This window comes from Centruroides sculpturatus, unplaced genomic scaffold (assembly GCF_000671375.1).
Source record: "Centruroides sculpturatus isolate CEXI.00-Female unplaced genomic scaffold, Cexi_2.0 scaffold1340, whole genome shotgun sequence".
Classification (NCBI taxonomy): domain Eukaryota; kingdom Metazoa; phylum Arthropoda; class Arachnida; order Scorpiones; family Buthidae; genus Centruroides; species Centruroides sculpturatus.
Genome location: NW_019385581.1, coordinates 83154 through 101071, shown reverse-complemented (window position 1 = coordinate 101071; position 17918 = coordinate 83154). Strand labels below are relative to the sequence as shown.

The 17918-nt window shown below is 31.5% G+C and overlaps 1 protein-coding gene across 1 annotated transcript in view; it reads left to right on the top strand.

Annotated features, from left to right (window-relative positions):
* Positions 1 to 17918, top strand: part of LOC111640312 (multidrug resistance-associated protein 4-like) — a 92167-nt gene that overhangs the window by 15453 nt on the left and 58796 nt on the right. The window contains exons 5-14 of the mRNA XM_023386321.1: positions 1421 to 1510; positions 3276 to 3439; positions 3971 to 4096; positions 4324 to 4573; positions 8507 to 8620; positions 9431 to 9517; positions 11773 to 11964; positions 14045 to 14139; positions 15139 to 15225; positions 15288 to 15384. Coding sequence (XP_023242089.1) covers positions 1421 to 1510; positions 3276 to 3439; positions 3971 to 4096; positions 4324 to 4573; positions 8507 to 8620; positions 9431 to 9517; positions 11773 to 11964; positions 14045 to 14139; positions 15139 to 15225; positions 15288 to 15384 — 1302 coding nt within the window. The remainder of the gene's footprint in view (positions 1 to 1420; positions 1511 to 3275; positions 3440 to 3970; positions 4097 to 4323; positions 4574 to 8506; positions 8621 to 9430; positions 9518 to 11772; positions 11965 to 14044; positions 14140 to 15138; positions 15226 to 15287; positions 15385 to 17918) is intronic.

Below are 17918 nucleotides of genomic sequence, written 5' to 3'. Positions count from 1 at the left end.
TGCACCGTCATCTTCAACTAAAGCCGATGAAGTGTTTGATTTTTCACGATAATGATATAAAAGGTTCGAGCCACTGGAAGCTCGAGAGTTTGCACACTGAAATTATATTTGATCTTAGTGATTCCCCGTGTCCCAAACCTCCATGCAACGGGCTCGAGCCATTTTCCGGAGAAGACAACGATAGAAGACATCAACATGCCCAAAGCTTCCATAAAGCGCTGTCATCACCGCATGTAGGACTCCTCCAACTTTAGAGGTAATTATCAGTGGGCTGCAAACTCACTCTCTCGTAATCGAAGTAGGCACAGCTGTCATAGAATAGACTAAGCAGTTATCAGTCATAGGCTTTGTAATATTATTTTAATCGCATCTAGCCTATATAACCTGATGGCTGGATGGCCGAGCAGTCAAGGTAACAACCTACTGCTCTTGGGGACCCGAGAACGAATCCGGACGGTTCAAAGAATCCAGAGGAATTTTTCGGGGGGTCCGTTTGGATATGTCGGGCTCTATCCTTCACCACCCAGTCACCCGTTGTGGGCCTGGCTGAACTCATAATGGGCTTGCAAACAGAGGCCCTCTTAACATGGAAAGAGTGAGAAAAAAGCTTTTTTAACCTTGCATTTAACTCTGTGTAGCCTCCTGTATTTTAGTGTTAGCCGTATAATAAATGCTTTGTTATTTTGTTAAACCTGTCTCCTGTCTCTGAAAAAACACCTGCCGACTTGCTCACCACCTTCGCCAGTTGATAACAGCAGCCATCCGAATGACAACGTGGACAAGTTTTACCAACTTGACATGTAAGTGGCAATTAGGGAATTGACCTCGTGCCCTCGTAATTTCACAGATGTAACTAAAGCTAAACGTGATTGAATAAGATATTAGACTGCTGTTTTTAATTCATCAGACAGTGAGTGAGCATGTTGTGCATATTGGCAGCTAAACTTGGTGTAGTGATGAGAGAATGCTACTGTCAGTGGCACGTTATAGCTTCATGGGACCTAAGCAAGTTTGAATTAGGAGGCCAAATGTACACTGTTGACTTCAGAAATTTTCTAGTAAAATATTCTCTTATAAATAATTGGCTTAAGTTGGCTGTTAATAGATACCCCATCAATCTGATTTTACCCATAGGATGAAGTGCCATTCGGTAAAGATCGAAATTTTAATGTTTCTATGGGAGCTTTATTTATGTTATATTTTATGTTTGATTCTTATAACTGAAAGGGTTGAAATGTAATTCTTGAAACGATTTAAATAATAATTATACGTGTATTGGTAAAAGAATTCGTCGAGATATTTAATTTGTTCCTGTAACCAAAAGTAAACTTATTTGAAAACAGGTTTGGATAAAGGAAACGTAGCGAATATCTATTGCTAATAATATGAATAATTATGTATTTTATATATTTTTTTGCAGGCAATTAAATTAAGTCCTTCATCTTTAGAAAAATCGAATGTAGGACAAATGGTAAACCTTCTAGCAAATGATGTCACCAAATTTCAAAATGTAAGTTGTTTGTTTGTTAAAGTAAATTAATAATAATAATAATATATTTTTTATGTGACATAAAAATAGTTATATGATATATGTAATTCAATAACAGGTTAATATAAATTATAATTATCAAAATTTCCGTTATATTTACTTTTTATCTTAAATTGAATCTTTTCTGATAGATTTCAACCATTCTGACTTCGAATTTGTTATTAAGTAGACATGTCACACATAAAATTATAATAAAAGTTTGTTAATTTGAAACTTATAAGACAAGTGATGTGTTATGTCTTATTTAAAATGCTGGATTAACGAATTTGAAACTCCGTTTCTGAATTTAAGCAAAATTTTCAAGCTACATGCAATACGAACTTTGCAGACATTGTTGAATACTGTGTGACGTGCACTTTAAAACTCCTTTTTTTACATTTACTTTTTACGTAGTTTAAATACAATTAAGTATAGCAATCTGCAATAACATTGTTATGCTACAATAGTAACATTTTTGTCTGCTTTCAGTTTTTTTCTGTCTGCATGGTTATGTTTACCGGAATCTTTATGATTGATGATTTCTTACGCAATATTGGACATTTAAGCATATCTAGATTGTCACTGGGTGAATATATATGTATTAATTTTTAAGGCGTTAACGTGCGGCGCTAAAAATTTAATGTTTTTGTGTGTATCGTAGATTCACTCAAAAATTTACAACGCATGTAGTAAGATTCGAGTATTGAAAATCAGTGCCTGAAACATTTACAGAAGAAAACTCTCTGAAACTTGTGATCTAGTAAACAAACCAAACACTCAAAGGCCAGTAGGCTAGTTACAATTTATTGGCCTTGTATTTAGTCTTCGACTGTGAATCGTTACAGTGATTGATAACTTTAATATTAATTTTTTTCGTTATAATTACTTTTTATAATAAGTAATGCATTGATATTGCTATTCTGATATATATTTTTATAATTCGTATGTAATCAATTTAATTGTCAAGATTAAATTGTAAAAAGAAAAGTAAACTCTTGCAAATTTGACCATTCTTTTCACACAAATATTCCCCAATTAGTGCGAGCTGAAACGTGTCGATTTAATTCTTTTGAAATTTAGTGTTACATATTTATTGTATGTGGTGCACATGTACTTAAAAACAAATAGGAGACAAATATTTGTATAGAGTGAAAGAAATTTAAAATGTAATACCGCACAATTGAAATTTCGAGTCATTTACTCAGTGCAATTATTTCGAATAACATCACGGGTTTTATTTTGTTTAATAAAGTTTCTTGTCAATGTCTCGTTTTCACGTGACTTCTTTACGAGCATTACATCCGTACTACATGGTTCTGGAAATTTTCAGAAATTAAGTGATTGGTATTCTAATAAATCTTTGTTTTTTTTTGCATTTATGATATCCTGTTCCTCATCAATTTATTCCTGGATACTTTATTGCAAATTGTTTATCTATGGTCAATACAATACTCTTCATTTTCTCAATTAGTAATATCATCTTTATCAAGTTTTCATCCTTCAAATTGTAGAACATATTAAAAATAAAAATTCTGATAAACTGATAATGTCCAAAATTTAGCAATGTATGGTCCTGTAGGTGTCTGATTAAGGAAATCTTCTAAAGAGAAAAAAGAATAGCTATTGAAATCTTAACATGTTTATTATATACTTTACAATGTTTTAAAATAATAATAGTGAGATTTATATTACTTGTAATCGAGATAATAGATGTTTTGTATATAAGAAACGTTCTTATTTATTACAGGGTATTTACTGCATTCCATATTTATTTACAAATCCATTCTTCATCATTGTTTCTATTGCCATGTTGTGGCAATACTATGGATGGACTATATTAGCAGGATTCCTGGCTATATTTCTCTACATTCCTACGCAATTTGCTTTGAGTAAACTATATTCAAAATTGAGGTATTTCTTATTACAATTATTTAATTGTGATAAGTCTATAAATTACATAAAGAAATAATGCGCTAATTAGTAATCATTAATAAAAATGTAATACAGATATTTAACGAGTATATAATTTCATATATCGAATGGAATTCATGATAGTTAGATAATATTGAAGATTATCAACTTGCTTAGAATGTTAAAAAAATATTAATTTTTGCAAATTTGTTCAAATATTTATAAAAATCTGACTGTTGAAAACATGACTAACTAATGTTTTAAAAGTTTTGTTGAATTATCATATATATATTTCTGCCATGTGTGTTGTAATAATGACTAGAAACACAATATCGCTTATCCGTTTGCAATCATAAAACCTTTATACAGCTTTTTTCATGTCTATAAATAAATTTAGTTTTGGTTGAGATTATAAAATATTCATAAAATTAAAGCTCAGCTTAAAATAACTCGATAAATGTTTAGTAAATAATTTTACATATGTTTTCAAGAGTGTATGTTTATATTTAAATTTTAATTCCATAATTATAGATTACAAGCAGCCATATTAGGCGACAAAAGATTGAACCTATTGAATGAGATGATTGCTGATATGAGATTAATTAAAATGTACACCTGGGAATTGCCATATGCTGCATTGGTGGAGAAAATCAGAGAGTAAGTGATATTAAATACCTGTATAAACAAAAAATTGCATAAAACAAATCGTTTCTTTATGTTAAATAAAAACAATTCAAGGTGGAAACTTACCTGTTTAATAGAAAATGATTTGGTGTAATTCTGATATACACGGATTTTACTGTATTTCTGCCATTTTTTGTTTTTTTTTTACAATTACTTTAAAAGTTGTATAATTTGTTATAACAAACTGTTTATATTTTCAGGAAAGAAATGAAAAAAGTTCGAATGTTTCTATATACAAAAGGAGTAGCGCATATATTTTCATATCCTATATCGAAGTTATTTACTTCCCTCACATATCTTGTTTTTTTCTTAAATGGAGGACAATTGAATGCCCAAATTGTATTCGTCACTATGACTGTTTCAATGTACATTTTCGTTAGCACTGTTAGTCTATTTTCTGGTGCAGTAAATAATGCTGCAGAAATCTTGGTTTCATTGAAGAGACTTCAGGTAATGAACAGATTCAAATATATAGTTTTTAAAGTTCATTATGACAATAATAATACAAAACCTGTCGGAAAATATTAATATTTAATTTTAAATACTTTATTATAAGTTTTTATAAATATATTATACTTACTTTTTTGTATCATAGAAACATAGCTTTTATTGTTCACATCACAAATTCTTTAGGCTCATGATAAATATGAGCAGATGATTAGCGATAAGTTTGCATTGTAAACTTTCTCTGGTTTTTGACGGCTTGAGCTGATTTTTGGCTTTTTAGCTTTAATTGCTTAGTCCATTTGGCAGCCAGGTTTAAAATTTTATTAAAAATATTATCTAGGGGTATTACACTAATATATCCTGTCCAATGTCATAAACTTTCGCGAAAATGGTACTGTATTAAATGATAATGTGATTACTTATACCGTTTCATTCAATCGCTCTAATAAGCAAGTTGACAAAAATTTAAATACTAAGGTTTTCATTTGCATATTCTGTTTACATTGATCAGTTTTTATGAGATCAGCCTTATGGCAGTTATTTGCCTACTATACAAGTTTTGTATTACATATTTACGTGTGACCGTAGGGTCGGCACCTTTTTGGCGCCCTGTCAGGATGACACCACCGAGTCTCTAGGGGACTCGGAAATCGCGACGTTAAGTCTAAAGATTCGCGAGCGGTAGCGTGTGAGCGCTTGGATTCGGAGTAGAGGTGAGGAGAGAGACGAGGAAGTGACTCACTCGGACTCCATATGTTCTAACAAAAATTCCATTTTAATAATAAACAAAGAAAATACAGAGATATCGGGCATATTAGCGGACTTAATTATACTATTCCGTTCGAGAGAGAGAGTTTACAACCGAATCGCGGGTTGATAAATACCTTTCTTTTTCCTAGGTCGCAGATCTGTAGTATGATGACACTCTTGACTCCTCTGAAATGGTCTTTCCACTAGTTCTTGTCCGTTAATTGGATCTCGGAGGTGTGGAAGCACGGAAGTGGGGTGAGATTCTTAAGGAGACACGGTGTTACTTCTGTCACGGTGTTATTTCGGGATTTTGGTGCACGGGTTTTATCCTGGGTCACGGTTTTAATCCTGGGGCACGGTTTGAATCCTGGATCACGGTTTTAATCCTCGGATGACGACTTCTGTAGAGGGACTTCGGATGACGACTTTTGTAGAGGGACTTCGGATGACGACTGACTTCGGGGTCGTTTTTCTTTTTCCCTTTTTCATTCCTCTTGGGTTTTTTCCATGAGGTCAGGTGATGGCCTTTAACGGTCGCACGTCCAATATGTCTTCTCCATCAAAAGTTCCTGGTGACACATCCCTGACTAACTTGATCCGACTCAACAAGGAACAAACTCCGTGGGAAATAATTTTTATGGCTTTTAGCCTAACTCGATAAAACGTTCGAATTTAACCGATTAAAGTTTCCAATAATTAAAATTTAAAATAACACTTTATTGTGGGTCTGTTCGTCCCTCACATCACCCCGGCCTTTCCAAAATCGGGCTTGTTCTGAGTGAGCAAGATCGATTTTAAGGAGCTGAAGTTTCAATGGAAGGTAGAGGATGTAGGGTGTTTCCTGGAGGTTCTTGTGATTTTCGATGAAATTTGATTTGACAATGATAAAGACCCGTTTTGTGAACACATAATATTTAAAAGTCTCTCTCTCTCTCTGAGTGCATAATACTAACATGAATTATTTCCGACATTGATATGATTATTTTTATGATATGGTTATCATTCTAATTAATTATTTCCGACAATATGATTTTTTTTCGCGTTATACAGAGGTTTAATGGATTTATAATCTACTCTCTCTCTCTCTTGTAAATTTTGTCTGTTGTCCTAATTAACTCTGTCTTGTTACTTTTGATTGACCGCTATTTCCTTCCTTTGGCGGGCTAGCCTTTCGTTTGGGAATTCGACTTCGTCTAGGGGTCGGGAGAATCCAGGGACGTTCTTCCACTGGTCCCCGGCTGCGTAATGCATAAGAATGAGAGGAAGTAGGTTCTCTTGGTTCTTCTCTAGGGGTAGATTCTATTATTCTTTCTTCACTTTCGGAATCGTCTTCCTCTGATTCTAAATCCGTTTCTGGTTGTGGTTGAATTTCGGTGAGGATAAATTCGTCCCATGGGTCTGCACTTAGGGAAGGTTGGCGGGATAATACCTTAGGTTGTGTAGATGTTGGTGTAGGAGATCGGTCTAAACTTTCTGACCTTTCGAATTCTTGTCTAGCGGTGCAATGTTTCAATCTATTAGCATGAACTTGGAGTTGTTTCTTCGTTTGAATATTTTCAATAAGGAACGTGACAGGACTTAATTTGGATATGATACGAAATGGGCCGGACCATCGGGGTGCTAATTTCCTTTTTAACCCTTGAGGTAGGACAACTTCATTAAGGAAGACTCGATCGCCTACCTGATATGTAGGAATTTTATGAGTTCGGCGATGTATTTTTTGACGTTCTCTGGCTGCTGCTTCGGCATATTCTTGTGCTAATTGATGGGCACTGGCCATTCGAAGGTGGAGTTCCGATGCGAAGTTATCTTCTACATCGTATTTAGTTCTGGTCGGACGGGTGATAAGGTCAAAGGGGTAAATTGGATCTCGTCCATACAACAGAAAGAATGGACTATCATTCGTAGAAGCGTGGACGGTAGTGTTATATGCAAATAAGGCGTAGGGAATCCATTCATCCCAGTCTTTTTGGTCCTTGGATACGTAGTGTGATATAATATCAACAAAGGTCTTATTGAATCTTTCAACTATCCCATTACAGGCAGGGTGATAAGCGGTTGTAAGAAGTCGCTTAATATGAAGCAATTCGCATACTTTCTTGAACATCTTGGAGATTAAATTTGGGGCTCGATCTGTAAGAAGTTGTACGGGAGTTGAATGGCGTCAAAACAATGTTGGTAACGAAGGCTTTGGCGATAGTTTTGCTATGAATATTGGGTAAAGGTATCGCTTCTGCATATCGGCTGAAATGGTCCACAAAACTAAAATGCATTTATTTCCGTTGGTTGTAATAGGCAAAGGACCGATAATGTCCATAGCCGTCTGTTCAAATAAATGTGTGAGCTTCTATTTACTGGTTTACGCGAGGTATGGTAAAGATGGCGACTTTAAAGATGAGTTTCTTTTCTCAAACCTATTGAGACGACAACTACTGCACATGATGTATTTGATACAGGTTGGTTTATTTCTGAAAGAGCATAAGATCTCTTCAAAAAAGGCTTGTGGTGTTTGCACAGATGGTGCTCCAGCTATGCTAAGATGTCGATCTGGAATTTAACGTTTGGTGCTGAATGAGTTAATGATAAAAATCTTTTTCTTTCGATAATACAATGTTTATTATTATACATACAAAAATGGTTATAACATTTATTAAATGAATTCGAAAAAGATGAAAATAAAAATTTTTACAAAATATATGAATACGTGAATTAAAATCATTCAAAATTGAACGCATGTTTATACTTTATGAAGAACACAAACACATACAAGGTTCATACTAGTTAACTCCTGGCACTAACTGTAGAAAGCGCAATTTTCGAAAAATTATTTCATTTTTGAATTGAAATAAAATATAATTTAAACTGTATCAGAGCTTTATATTTTTATAATTCAAACTGTATGAAAGCTTTACATTAAATTCCCATACAAATTAAAAAATATATTTCAAAGTGTATCGAATTACTACTGCTCATAATAACGTAGGTATTTACTAAGTAAGCACAAACATTATGTATTGAATCCATTTTACATAATTTTTAACAAGTGATGACTGAGTCACTTGTTAAACCACGCCAGCTACTCCCAATATAAAAAAAAAAAAACTGTGACTGTACTGAAATATTAAAATAGGTGGGGAGATGTGCTTAATTAATACTCCTTGTAAGATGTATCAAATTTTTGTTTAGGAATTCCTTCTCCTTCATGAAAAAGACACCAATGATATCGAAATTGTGAAGGAAGTAGGAAATTTAAACAAATCTGGAATATGGATGAATAATGTTACAGCTACATGGAAAAATGTAAGACATAACTACTATTTTGAAAATTCTGAAAAAATAAGTTTTTTTCATAGAGTTTAGCACTGTTTAATAAGTATAAGCTTATAGTAATATAAATATATCTGTAAGGTACAAAGATTGTATATTTAAGAAATGTAAAATTACAAAATTTTAAAATTCTCAAAAACAGCAATTGTTAAATAGTGTCTTTCTGAATTTCTTTACTAATTTTGAATGAGACTTAATTAAGAACTGCAGACCCGATTTCATACTTGTTTCCAGAGTTAATTTGAAACTAAATTTGAATGTAAAAGAAGTAAGCGCGAACATAAATATTAATGGGAAATTCCAATACAAACCGCGAAAGATTGATCTTACGACTAATATTGTTGACAGATATATCAGTGTTGCATGGACACTAAATGGAAATAAAATTGTGATAAGAATCACTTTTTACAAATTGGTTTAGTTATGGCTCAGTGATCGAAATGGTAAGATGAGATATTCTTATAAAGTTTGTGTTGCTTCTGACCTATGATGAGACTAGGCACTCTAAATTTTTATCGAACGAGGCTGGATTATTCAGTACGTTTTAGAGACAGACCAGATTATAAAACTTTTACAGTACACCTAATTCTCCTGATATAGTGTACATTTAATTCACATTAAAGCATTACGAACTAATTACTGTTATAATTTATATTTCTTTAACAGATGTTTTTTACTAATATAATATTCATATTATTATAAATTAATTTATGATATAATATTTCTAATTCTTATAAATAAAAATTATTTGCTTATAATTTATTTACTTTAATCCTTTAAAAGGAATCCCAACCTACATTGAGTGAGATATGTTTAAATGTACAGCCTGGAGAATTATTAACTGTTATAGGTCCTGTTGGATCAGGAAAGGTAAATATGTTGTTTTTCAGTTATATTTTTTAATTTAATTATATGCTTTGTGAATATAAAGTGTTGGCATTTATCAATAAAATAGTATAAAAATATAACATTTTATCTATTTGTAATCAAATTAATTATAAAATTTTTATACTTTAATTACCTTGTTTAAATTATTTTAGTTTTTCATTATTTTGAATTGAATTTAACACATAAAAAGAACAGAAATTTTTTTTAGTCATCAGCGAAAACGCTAGGTATTAGTTAAGAGATATTCAAAGAGGAAAAAAAATATTGACAGAATTTTTTGTATTATTTCTTTGGCTGTAATAATCTGTTATAAAATCTGCTTTTTTATTGAAGTAAAGACAGATTTTGTGACAGATTATTACAGCTAAAAATAATACAAAAAATTTTGTAACTATTTTTGTTTTTTTGAACTTCATGTAACTAAGACTTGGCATTTCTGTGATGACTAAAGAAAATAGCTGATAACAAATAGCTTCAGTAACAAATAGTTGAATTCTTACAAGTGAAATTACGTATGTAATACAGATGTATACAGGTGCATTTAAAATTACATTTTGAAAAATTTTTTCACGTAACACATTTAATTTAAACATGTTTTTAGGCATAAACAGTAACTCAACAAGTTGCTATTTCTTTGTTCTCTGTTTTGATACAGAATTATTTTAAAAATTCATATTATGGTTATTATATATATTTCAATAAATTATGATGATAACAATTATTGTAATTTGTTCATGATGTTTTTACTAACCTAGAAAATTGTTCCTATCAATGCAAAAGTTCTGAAATAAGTAATATTCGCTGTGAAATGTAAATTTCGGTAAACAGACCTTATAAATGATTTTTATTTCATATCCTTACATTATTAAAAACAGTTGAATAGTTAACTCTACCTGTTTAACTCTTCTTCTGTATACACAAGTAACAGTTTTATATGACACAACTCAAGCACACATGTATATTTTAAATTAAACTATGATTAAATTCATAAATACTCTTTTAAAAGTTTATTAATAACTGCTTTTATTGTACATTGCATGTTTACTAAATCAGTGATACAAAATATACTATCAACGCATAGCTAAAACCTTACATTTAGCTTTCTGTTTATATATATTCATTAAGAAAATTAAGAAGAAAAAGCTGAATATGAGGTTTGAGCTATGAATTAATAGTATATTTTGTATCACTGCTCTAGTAAACATGCAATGTACAATAAAAACAGTTAACAATAGGAATGTATACTAACATTAAAATGTAAAAACCATTTAAATACTTATGTAAAGTACATGGTGTGGCTAAAAAATAACGAAAAACTGTTATTGCCTGCACGCAATAGTTGCAGGTCGACCGAAGTGAGTAGGCGAGTAAACGATCTTCAACAAATTAGAAGAAGAACAGCAAGTCTCAAATTGCTACCGCTATAAATTGCTCTGAGTGTCTGCTGCGAGTGGACGTGTTAGCACGTGTCGGGAAAATGACCAGCTTGAAAGAGGAACAGCGTATCAACCCTGAATTTTTTTTTGAAATTAAAAAAACTGTTACTGAATCTTAGCACCAGTTGTGTGATGCAAACATAGATGCACGTCTTTCTTGTGCACATGTGCTCGAATGGCACAGAAGATTTTCTGAGGACCTAGAGAAAGTGAAAGCGATGACTGTTGTGGATTTCCCTGCAAAACAAAAACCGAGAAACGTACAAAAAGTGAAACAAATTTTGAACCAATACTACTGAAAATAAAATATGGAAACCTTGCAGGAAAGGGAGTAGAAAACAGCGATACTTGTGGCATAATGGTTTTATTCTCCATCAGGACAAAGCACTAACCGATTCTTCTCTGTCAGTGAAGCAGTTATTAGTCAAGAAGGGAGTCACATCACTTGAACATCCACCATACTTGTCTGACCTAGCTCCATGTGACTCCTACTTTTAACCTAAAGTAAAATCTGTTATGAAGGGACACCATTTTGAAGGAGTTTTTGCTGCCAAGAGAAAAATGACAAAGCTTACAGATGATGATATGCATCACTGTTATGACCAGTGAAAGTTTCGAAAGCAGCGCTGTGTGAAAGCAGAAGTTCCATATATAGACAGGAAACACAACTAAAGTGAGTATACTACTCAAGATTTAAACTTCCAGCTTCAGTCTCGTTATTTTATAGCCACACCTCGCACTTACATTATTTATACAAAGATTTTCATATCAAATAATCAATCGATTTTTTAATCTTATTAGACATCTTTATTAATGTCCGTTTTGGGAGAAATTCCTGTTACGTCTGGAAAAGTGATAGTGAAAGGAAAAATAGCTTATGCTTCTCAAGAAGCTTGGGTATTCAACGAAACTGTCAGAGAAAATATCTTGTTCGGAGAAGAATTCAAAGAAGAGAAATACAGGAATGTCTTGTATATAACTGCTCTAGAAAAGGTAATCACCTGTTGTTACCTTCTAATTATTAACAATTTTGGTACTTAGGTTTGTCGAAGTCAAAAAGTTATCTGATAGCAACTACGAATACGAAAAATTAATTTTTATGAGCTCAGCATTCACTTATATTTATTTATATTATACTTTTTATATCAATATAACAATTACTTATATTAGTTAAGCTGTTAAAATAGTAATATGAATATAAGATTTATTAGTTTATTTATTAAATTATAAAAAAAATGTTTTAAAATGTTTTATTTTTGTAAAAGCATCGTTATAAGTACAAAGTATTATTATAGTGTAATAACAACCGTAATTATGATTATATTGTGATATTAGGTGTACAACATATATTTAACAACTGGCAGATAAAACTGACATTGCTCGGGCAAAGAGTAACGATAGCGATGATTAAGATAATTACATTTTAGCCAATCTTACGCATTTTTACAGAATGCAAGAATTAGGTTCTTCGTGATTTCAGACTGATAAGAGAATTTTTAGATGGGCCAAAAATATGTTTGATTTTTCACAAAACGCAAAAAAAAACCGCATCTGCGCCTGTAAATCTTGCATGCCACTTTCTCTTAACACTTCCATTGTGAACACTCCCTTTAGTAAGGAATACACTTCTTTCATTCCCAGTTGGTACCCTACTAAATGTGATAGTCTACTAAAACGCAGTCAAAAACGCAAAAAACTCTTCTAAAATAGTACAAGAGAACCCGAGTTCTTTAGGGTAAGCCTTTATCTTTTCTCTCTTCCCCGTGGGGGGAATTTCGAAAAATCCGTTCTCAGTGTACGTTTTCATGACGTTCCCTAACTATGTACCAAATTTTAACTTTCAACTCTTGGGCTCCGCGCTTTTTATTATTATTATTATCAACCCATCTCGATTATTTATATAGATAATCAGTAATTTTGAATTTGAACTGAAATAACAATATACATTGATATGAAAGGAATCAATCTGACTTTTTTTATTTAAGTGCTCTTTTTACTGTTTTAATTAATGAACATATTTTTAAAGAATTAATCAATGATATAAATTATGTTAATGATTAGTTTAACTTATCTTAACTGATGGAAAGGAACAAATCATTTATTCCCAGAATAAAAATAACACTGTTGGTGTATTTCATGTTCAATAATTAAACTCTTGTATTTTACAGAGAGTGGACAAAATTTCTATCAGTTTTACTTTCACTATCCTTTGTGCAGTTTGTAATATGTATGATACATTACACACTTTTTATAAGTCTCATTAAACAAATACTTTGGTTCCTATTTACTGTAATCGCTTATTAAGATTTCGGTGTGTCCATACGTGTAAAACGAAGTTATGCAGTTTCATTTTTAAGCTATAGTCTAATAATATCTTTTCCCTATGTTAGTACTTAAACAGATGGACACTGGAATATTTTACTGCACAATGAAAGGAAGAATGTAAATAAATGGGATAATTAAGACTAAAAAAAACTAATAAATGCAGTATATAGGAAATTAGTCATTCATTGAAAATAATTGGCAAATTTTCTGCTTGATCTTCAGGGGTAGCTCAGTTGGCACTATCTGCAGTACAGCATAAAATATTCATCATTTTAATGAACGTTTATATTTTATGTCATGGATCACATTACTTATCAATTTTTAAATTTTTAAATATTGAACTTAGTGCGAAAACGCATTTAACTTTTCCATTGCCAAACTAATCATTACAGATATCTGAGATGTAAAAGAAACATTTTATGTTCCGGTTGACGAAATTTGTAATCAAGTCTAACATCTGAACCATTTTTGACAGTAAAAATGTTAGGACACTTTTTACATCCTCTAATAAATGTCAATTTACATAAAAAATCAATATCCAATATCGTATATTATTGGATCAGTTACGATATATAGTAGTTTTTCTGTTGAAAATAAATAAACTTTAAATGAAATTTCAGGTTTTATTTGAATTGTAGTGCATAGATAAACACATAATTTATAGGGTACAGAATGGAGGAAAAAGTAATTTGAACCATATGCATTCTGTCACCGTTCCGTTAATATTTATTATTTTTTTTAATTTCAGGATATAAGCTTATTTCCGAAAGGTGATCTGACTATTGTGGGAGAGAGGGGAGTGATAATGAGTGGCGGGCAAAAGGCAAGAATTAATCTAGCAAGGTAAAATATGTTTTAACTGCTTTGATACTTTTGTTTTGATTCAAATGCAACTAAGAAATCCACAAAAAAATTATTTTTTATATGAAATAATTATTTCCGCTTAAATGCGAATCTGACATCCAAAAAATGTCCAGGAAATAACTCCTGCAAAATAAAAACCTTTCCTAAAAGTGTTTTTACAAATAAAGTAGGCCTATATAAAATAATAAAATTAATTTAAAATAAATGCTTTTATTTGAGAAATATAGCTGTAAGGATTGTTAGTCTTTCGTCTAACAAGGCGTGAAATTTCACATGTGCAGTCTACATTGTTTACAAACTTGTTGACCTTGAGAACCTGAAGTCCGATTTCCCGGGTAGTTCTCATGTACGCTTCAGGGGAATATTGATCTAAAGCAGGAGAAGAGCTAACTTATCGCATCTGTGCAAATATAACACAAGATTGTGGATTTTAATGCTATTAAATTACAAGGGAACCGAAAAAAAAGTATGGGAAAAAATTCTAATAAACAAAAAACAAAAAAAAAAAATTAGCTGATATCATCAAAAACATCCAATAGCGTTTTAAAAAATTTACGGAAGTGAAATCAGTGAAATTTAAAACGATTTAATTAATTTGATTAAAAAACTTTCATAAAAACAATAGCGCAATTAATTACCTAATTAATAAAATGTCATAAAATGTTTTCGCGGCAAAAATAATACATGAAATTTTTAAAACATCATTCTGATTCACTCTGTATATTTGGTACAATTATTATTAGGTTTGTTTTTTCTCTCAGGAAACAATAAATCTTCGTAATTTTGCAACGTTAAAGTTAACTTCTAATAATCAAACAACTTCTGATAGGAGTGAAATGAAAACTGGTATAAAATTAACTGCAAAAAGATTACATTATATAAAATTTAATATAGGTTTAATTCTTATGCTTGAACAATTTTTGTTGCATTTTTTTGTATATTTATTTTATCCTTATGTTATATTTTTATTCTTTGTAGAGCACTATATCTCGATGCTGATATATTCCTTCTTGATGATCCACTAAGTGCGGTTGATGTTCCAGTGGCAAAACATATATTCGAAAAGTAAATATTTAAGTGTTATTTGTGAAATATTTAAATATATTTTAACTTTTCTTTTATTTCAGATGTATAATGGAGCATTTAAAAGATAAGATTTGCATTTTAGTTACACATCAAGTACAGTTTTTAAACCCTGCAAGTAAAATTTTAGTGTTAAATAAGGTAGATATATATACTGTATTAACTAGTTTTATTTGTTAATTATGATTCAAATTTAAATGATATTATCTTCTTTTTAACAATACGTTAAAACGTTTTATGTTTCACAATAACAGAACTCATGAATTTTTTTCTTTTTTGAATTGTTTAAATGACATATGAATATAGAGATGATTAGCAATAAATGTTATTTAATATATAGGCTATCTGCCAACAAAAAAATTGCTTCGGATAGACAGATTTTGAGAAAATGAGCTTTATTCCATTGTTAGATTTAAGATGAAAATGTGGACAACTACTTGAACAAGTATGTTTTAAAGGACAAACTATCAATACTATTGTATAGAGAGTTTTATGTTCTTAGACATTGGGGAGATTAAACCGTGATATTTTCTTGTTTATGACAGCGAATAATAAATATGAATAGTATCAGCACTTAAAAGAATGCGTTTGCAAATATATTTGTAACTAGCAGGTGGGTCCGGCATTGCTCGGGCAAAAGTAACGATAACTAAGAAAAAGATTATTACGTTACAGTAAACCTTACCCGTTTTCACAGAATGCAAGAATTGGGTCCCCTTGTTTCCACACTAATTAGAGAATTTTTAGATGGGTCTGAAAATATGTTCGATTTCTCGCAAAAACGAAAAAAAACTGCATCTGCGTTTTTCACGTCGCTTTCTCTTAACAATTCCATTGTTACGTAGCATTTCCGTTGTTGACACTTCCATTTTTACTTAACACTTCCATTGTTACTTAGCACTTCCATTGTTACTTAACACTTCCATTGTTGATGGAAGTGTTAAGCCTTAATCCTGTCCCTCTCCCCCGTGGGGAGGAATTTCGAAAAATCCCTTCTTAGTGTGCGTTCTCCTAACGTACCCTAACTGTGTACCAAATTTCAACTTTCAACTCCTAACCGTTTGGGCTCTGCGCTTATTATTATTATTATCATCAACCTGTCTCGATTATATATTAGATTGGTTATATGTCACTCGTAAATTTCTTAAAAATACGTTGGCACTATTTAATTTATTAGCTAAAAATTTGTTTATATACATTTTTACGTGTATACATGTATATGATAGGCTCAAAGACCCAATCGACAAAGCGAAAACAAAACCGACCAAGCGCGTTGTGGCTAATTCAAAACGACCACAAAGCGAAATTCGTGTCATGGCTTTCACGATTTTTTACTACTACGCGTTCTGGTTAGTTTAGGTTACTTGGTTACTTTCAAACAACATGCAATTATTTATGTAAATCTTTTGCGATGTGCTCGATTCGTCAACGTTTTATAACAACTAATTTAATAAAAATAATTACTTTGTCAGGAACTGTTATTAGTAAAATTAGTCTTTTTTTATGTGAATCAAGAATGTTTCAGAGTTATTTATTTTTACAAGAACTATTACCATGACATATCGAGTTGCAGCTTATGTTCTTTGAGTGAAATTTGCATTATTTATCAATACAGTATCTTTTACAGCGATAAACTTTTGCTTACTTTCAGATATTAACGTGGATGCTGAGCGAAGTGTTAATGAACTTGAGGTTACATCTTGAATGTTAATATAGTTATTCTCAGAAATTGTAAATTCATTACGAGCATAATGTCGATCAAGAAGACCGTCGTTGTTTCCTAACTGATAGAGATCTGATGGATTAATGCTCGTAACAACAACTAAAACATTTCTGGGTGCTGCACGTCCCCTATCAACATCAGGCACCCTAACTAAAACATTCGAACCAATTTCAACTGCAGAAAATTTTGAGTTGGTTTGTAAAATCATTTTATGTAACTGTTTTTCGAGGTTTGATTTACCATATTCTCTCTCAGCATTGATGCTTATTTTTTAAACAGAGGTTGAAAGTAACATCTGCACGAAATCCCTCATTTTCATTGCTTTCTCCGCAAATAACGTGAACATATTTATGACACTGAACACTTGTATGCTCCCGAGGTTTTATTTCCACAAATAACACAAATTTTTCTGAAATTTAAATCTTAACTTCGTTTAACTATTTACCATCATCTATGTTGTTCTGGTTTTATTGATTATCATTTTTGGAGATAGAAAGAAGTCGTTTTTGTAATTCTTTTTCACTTTCTGCGAAAGCATATACAGTAGAACCTCGATTATCTGCCCTAATTGGGGACTGGGTTTAGTCGGATAATTGAAAAGTCGGATAACCGAAAAGTATGAAAAAATCCATTATTAATGTAGTATATTATTATATCCCATGTAATTAGTATATTAGTATATCAGTATATCGCTATTAACCTATTTTGCGTTGAATTTTCATCGATGTTAAGCCTAACAAAAATTTTTTAAAATAATAATCGTCGCTATTGTATCGTTAAAAATTAGAAAATTAAGCTTCGTTTAAATACTGGCTCCCTTTCATGGTCGAATGAGTGTTGCCAGCTAAAACACGTAAAAATAATATTAAAGTAGCCAAGACATAGCCAAATATTGTAGCGCCACATCACTAGCGGACATTTGAAATTTGCCGACTAGGACGGTCGGTTAACC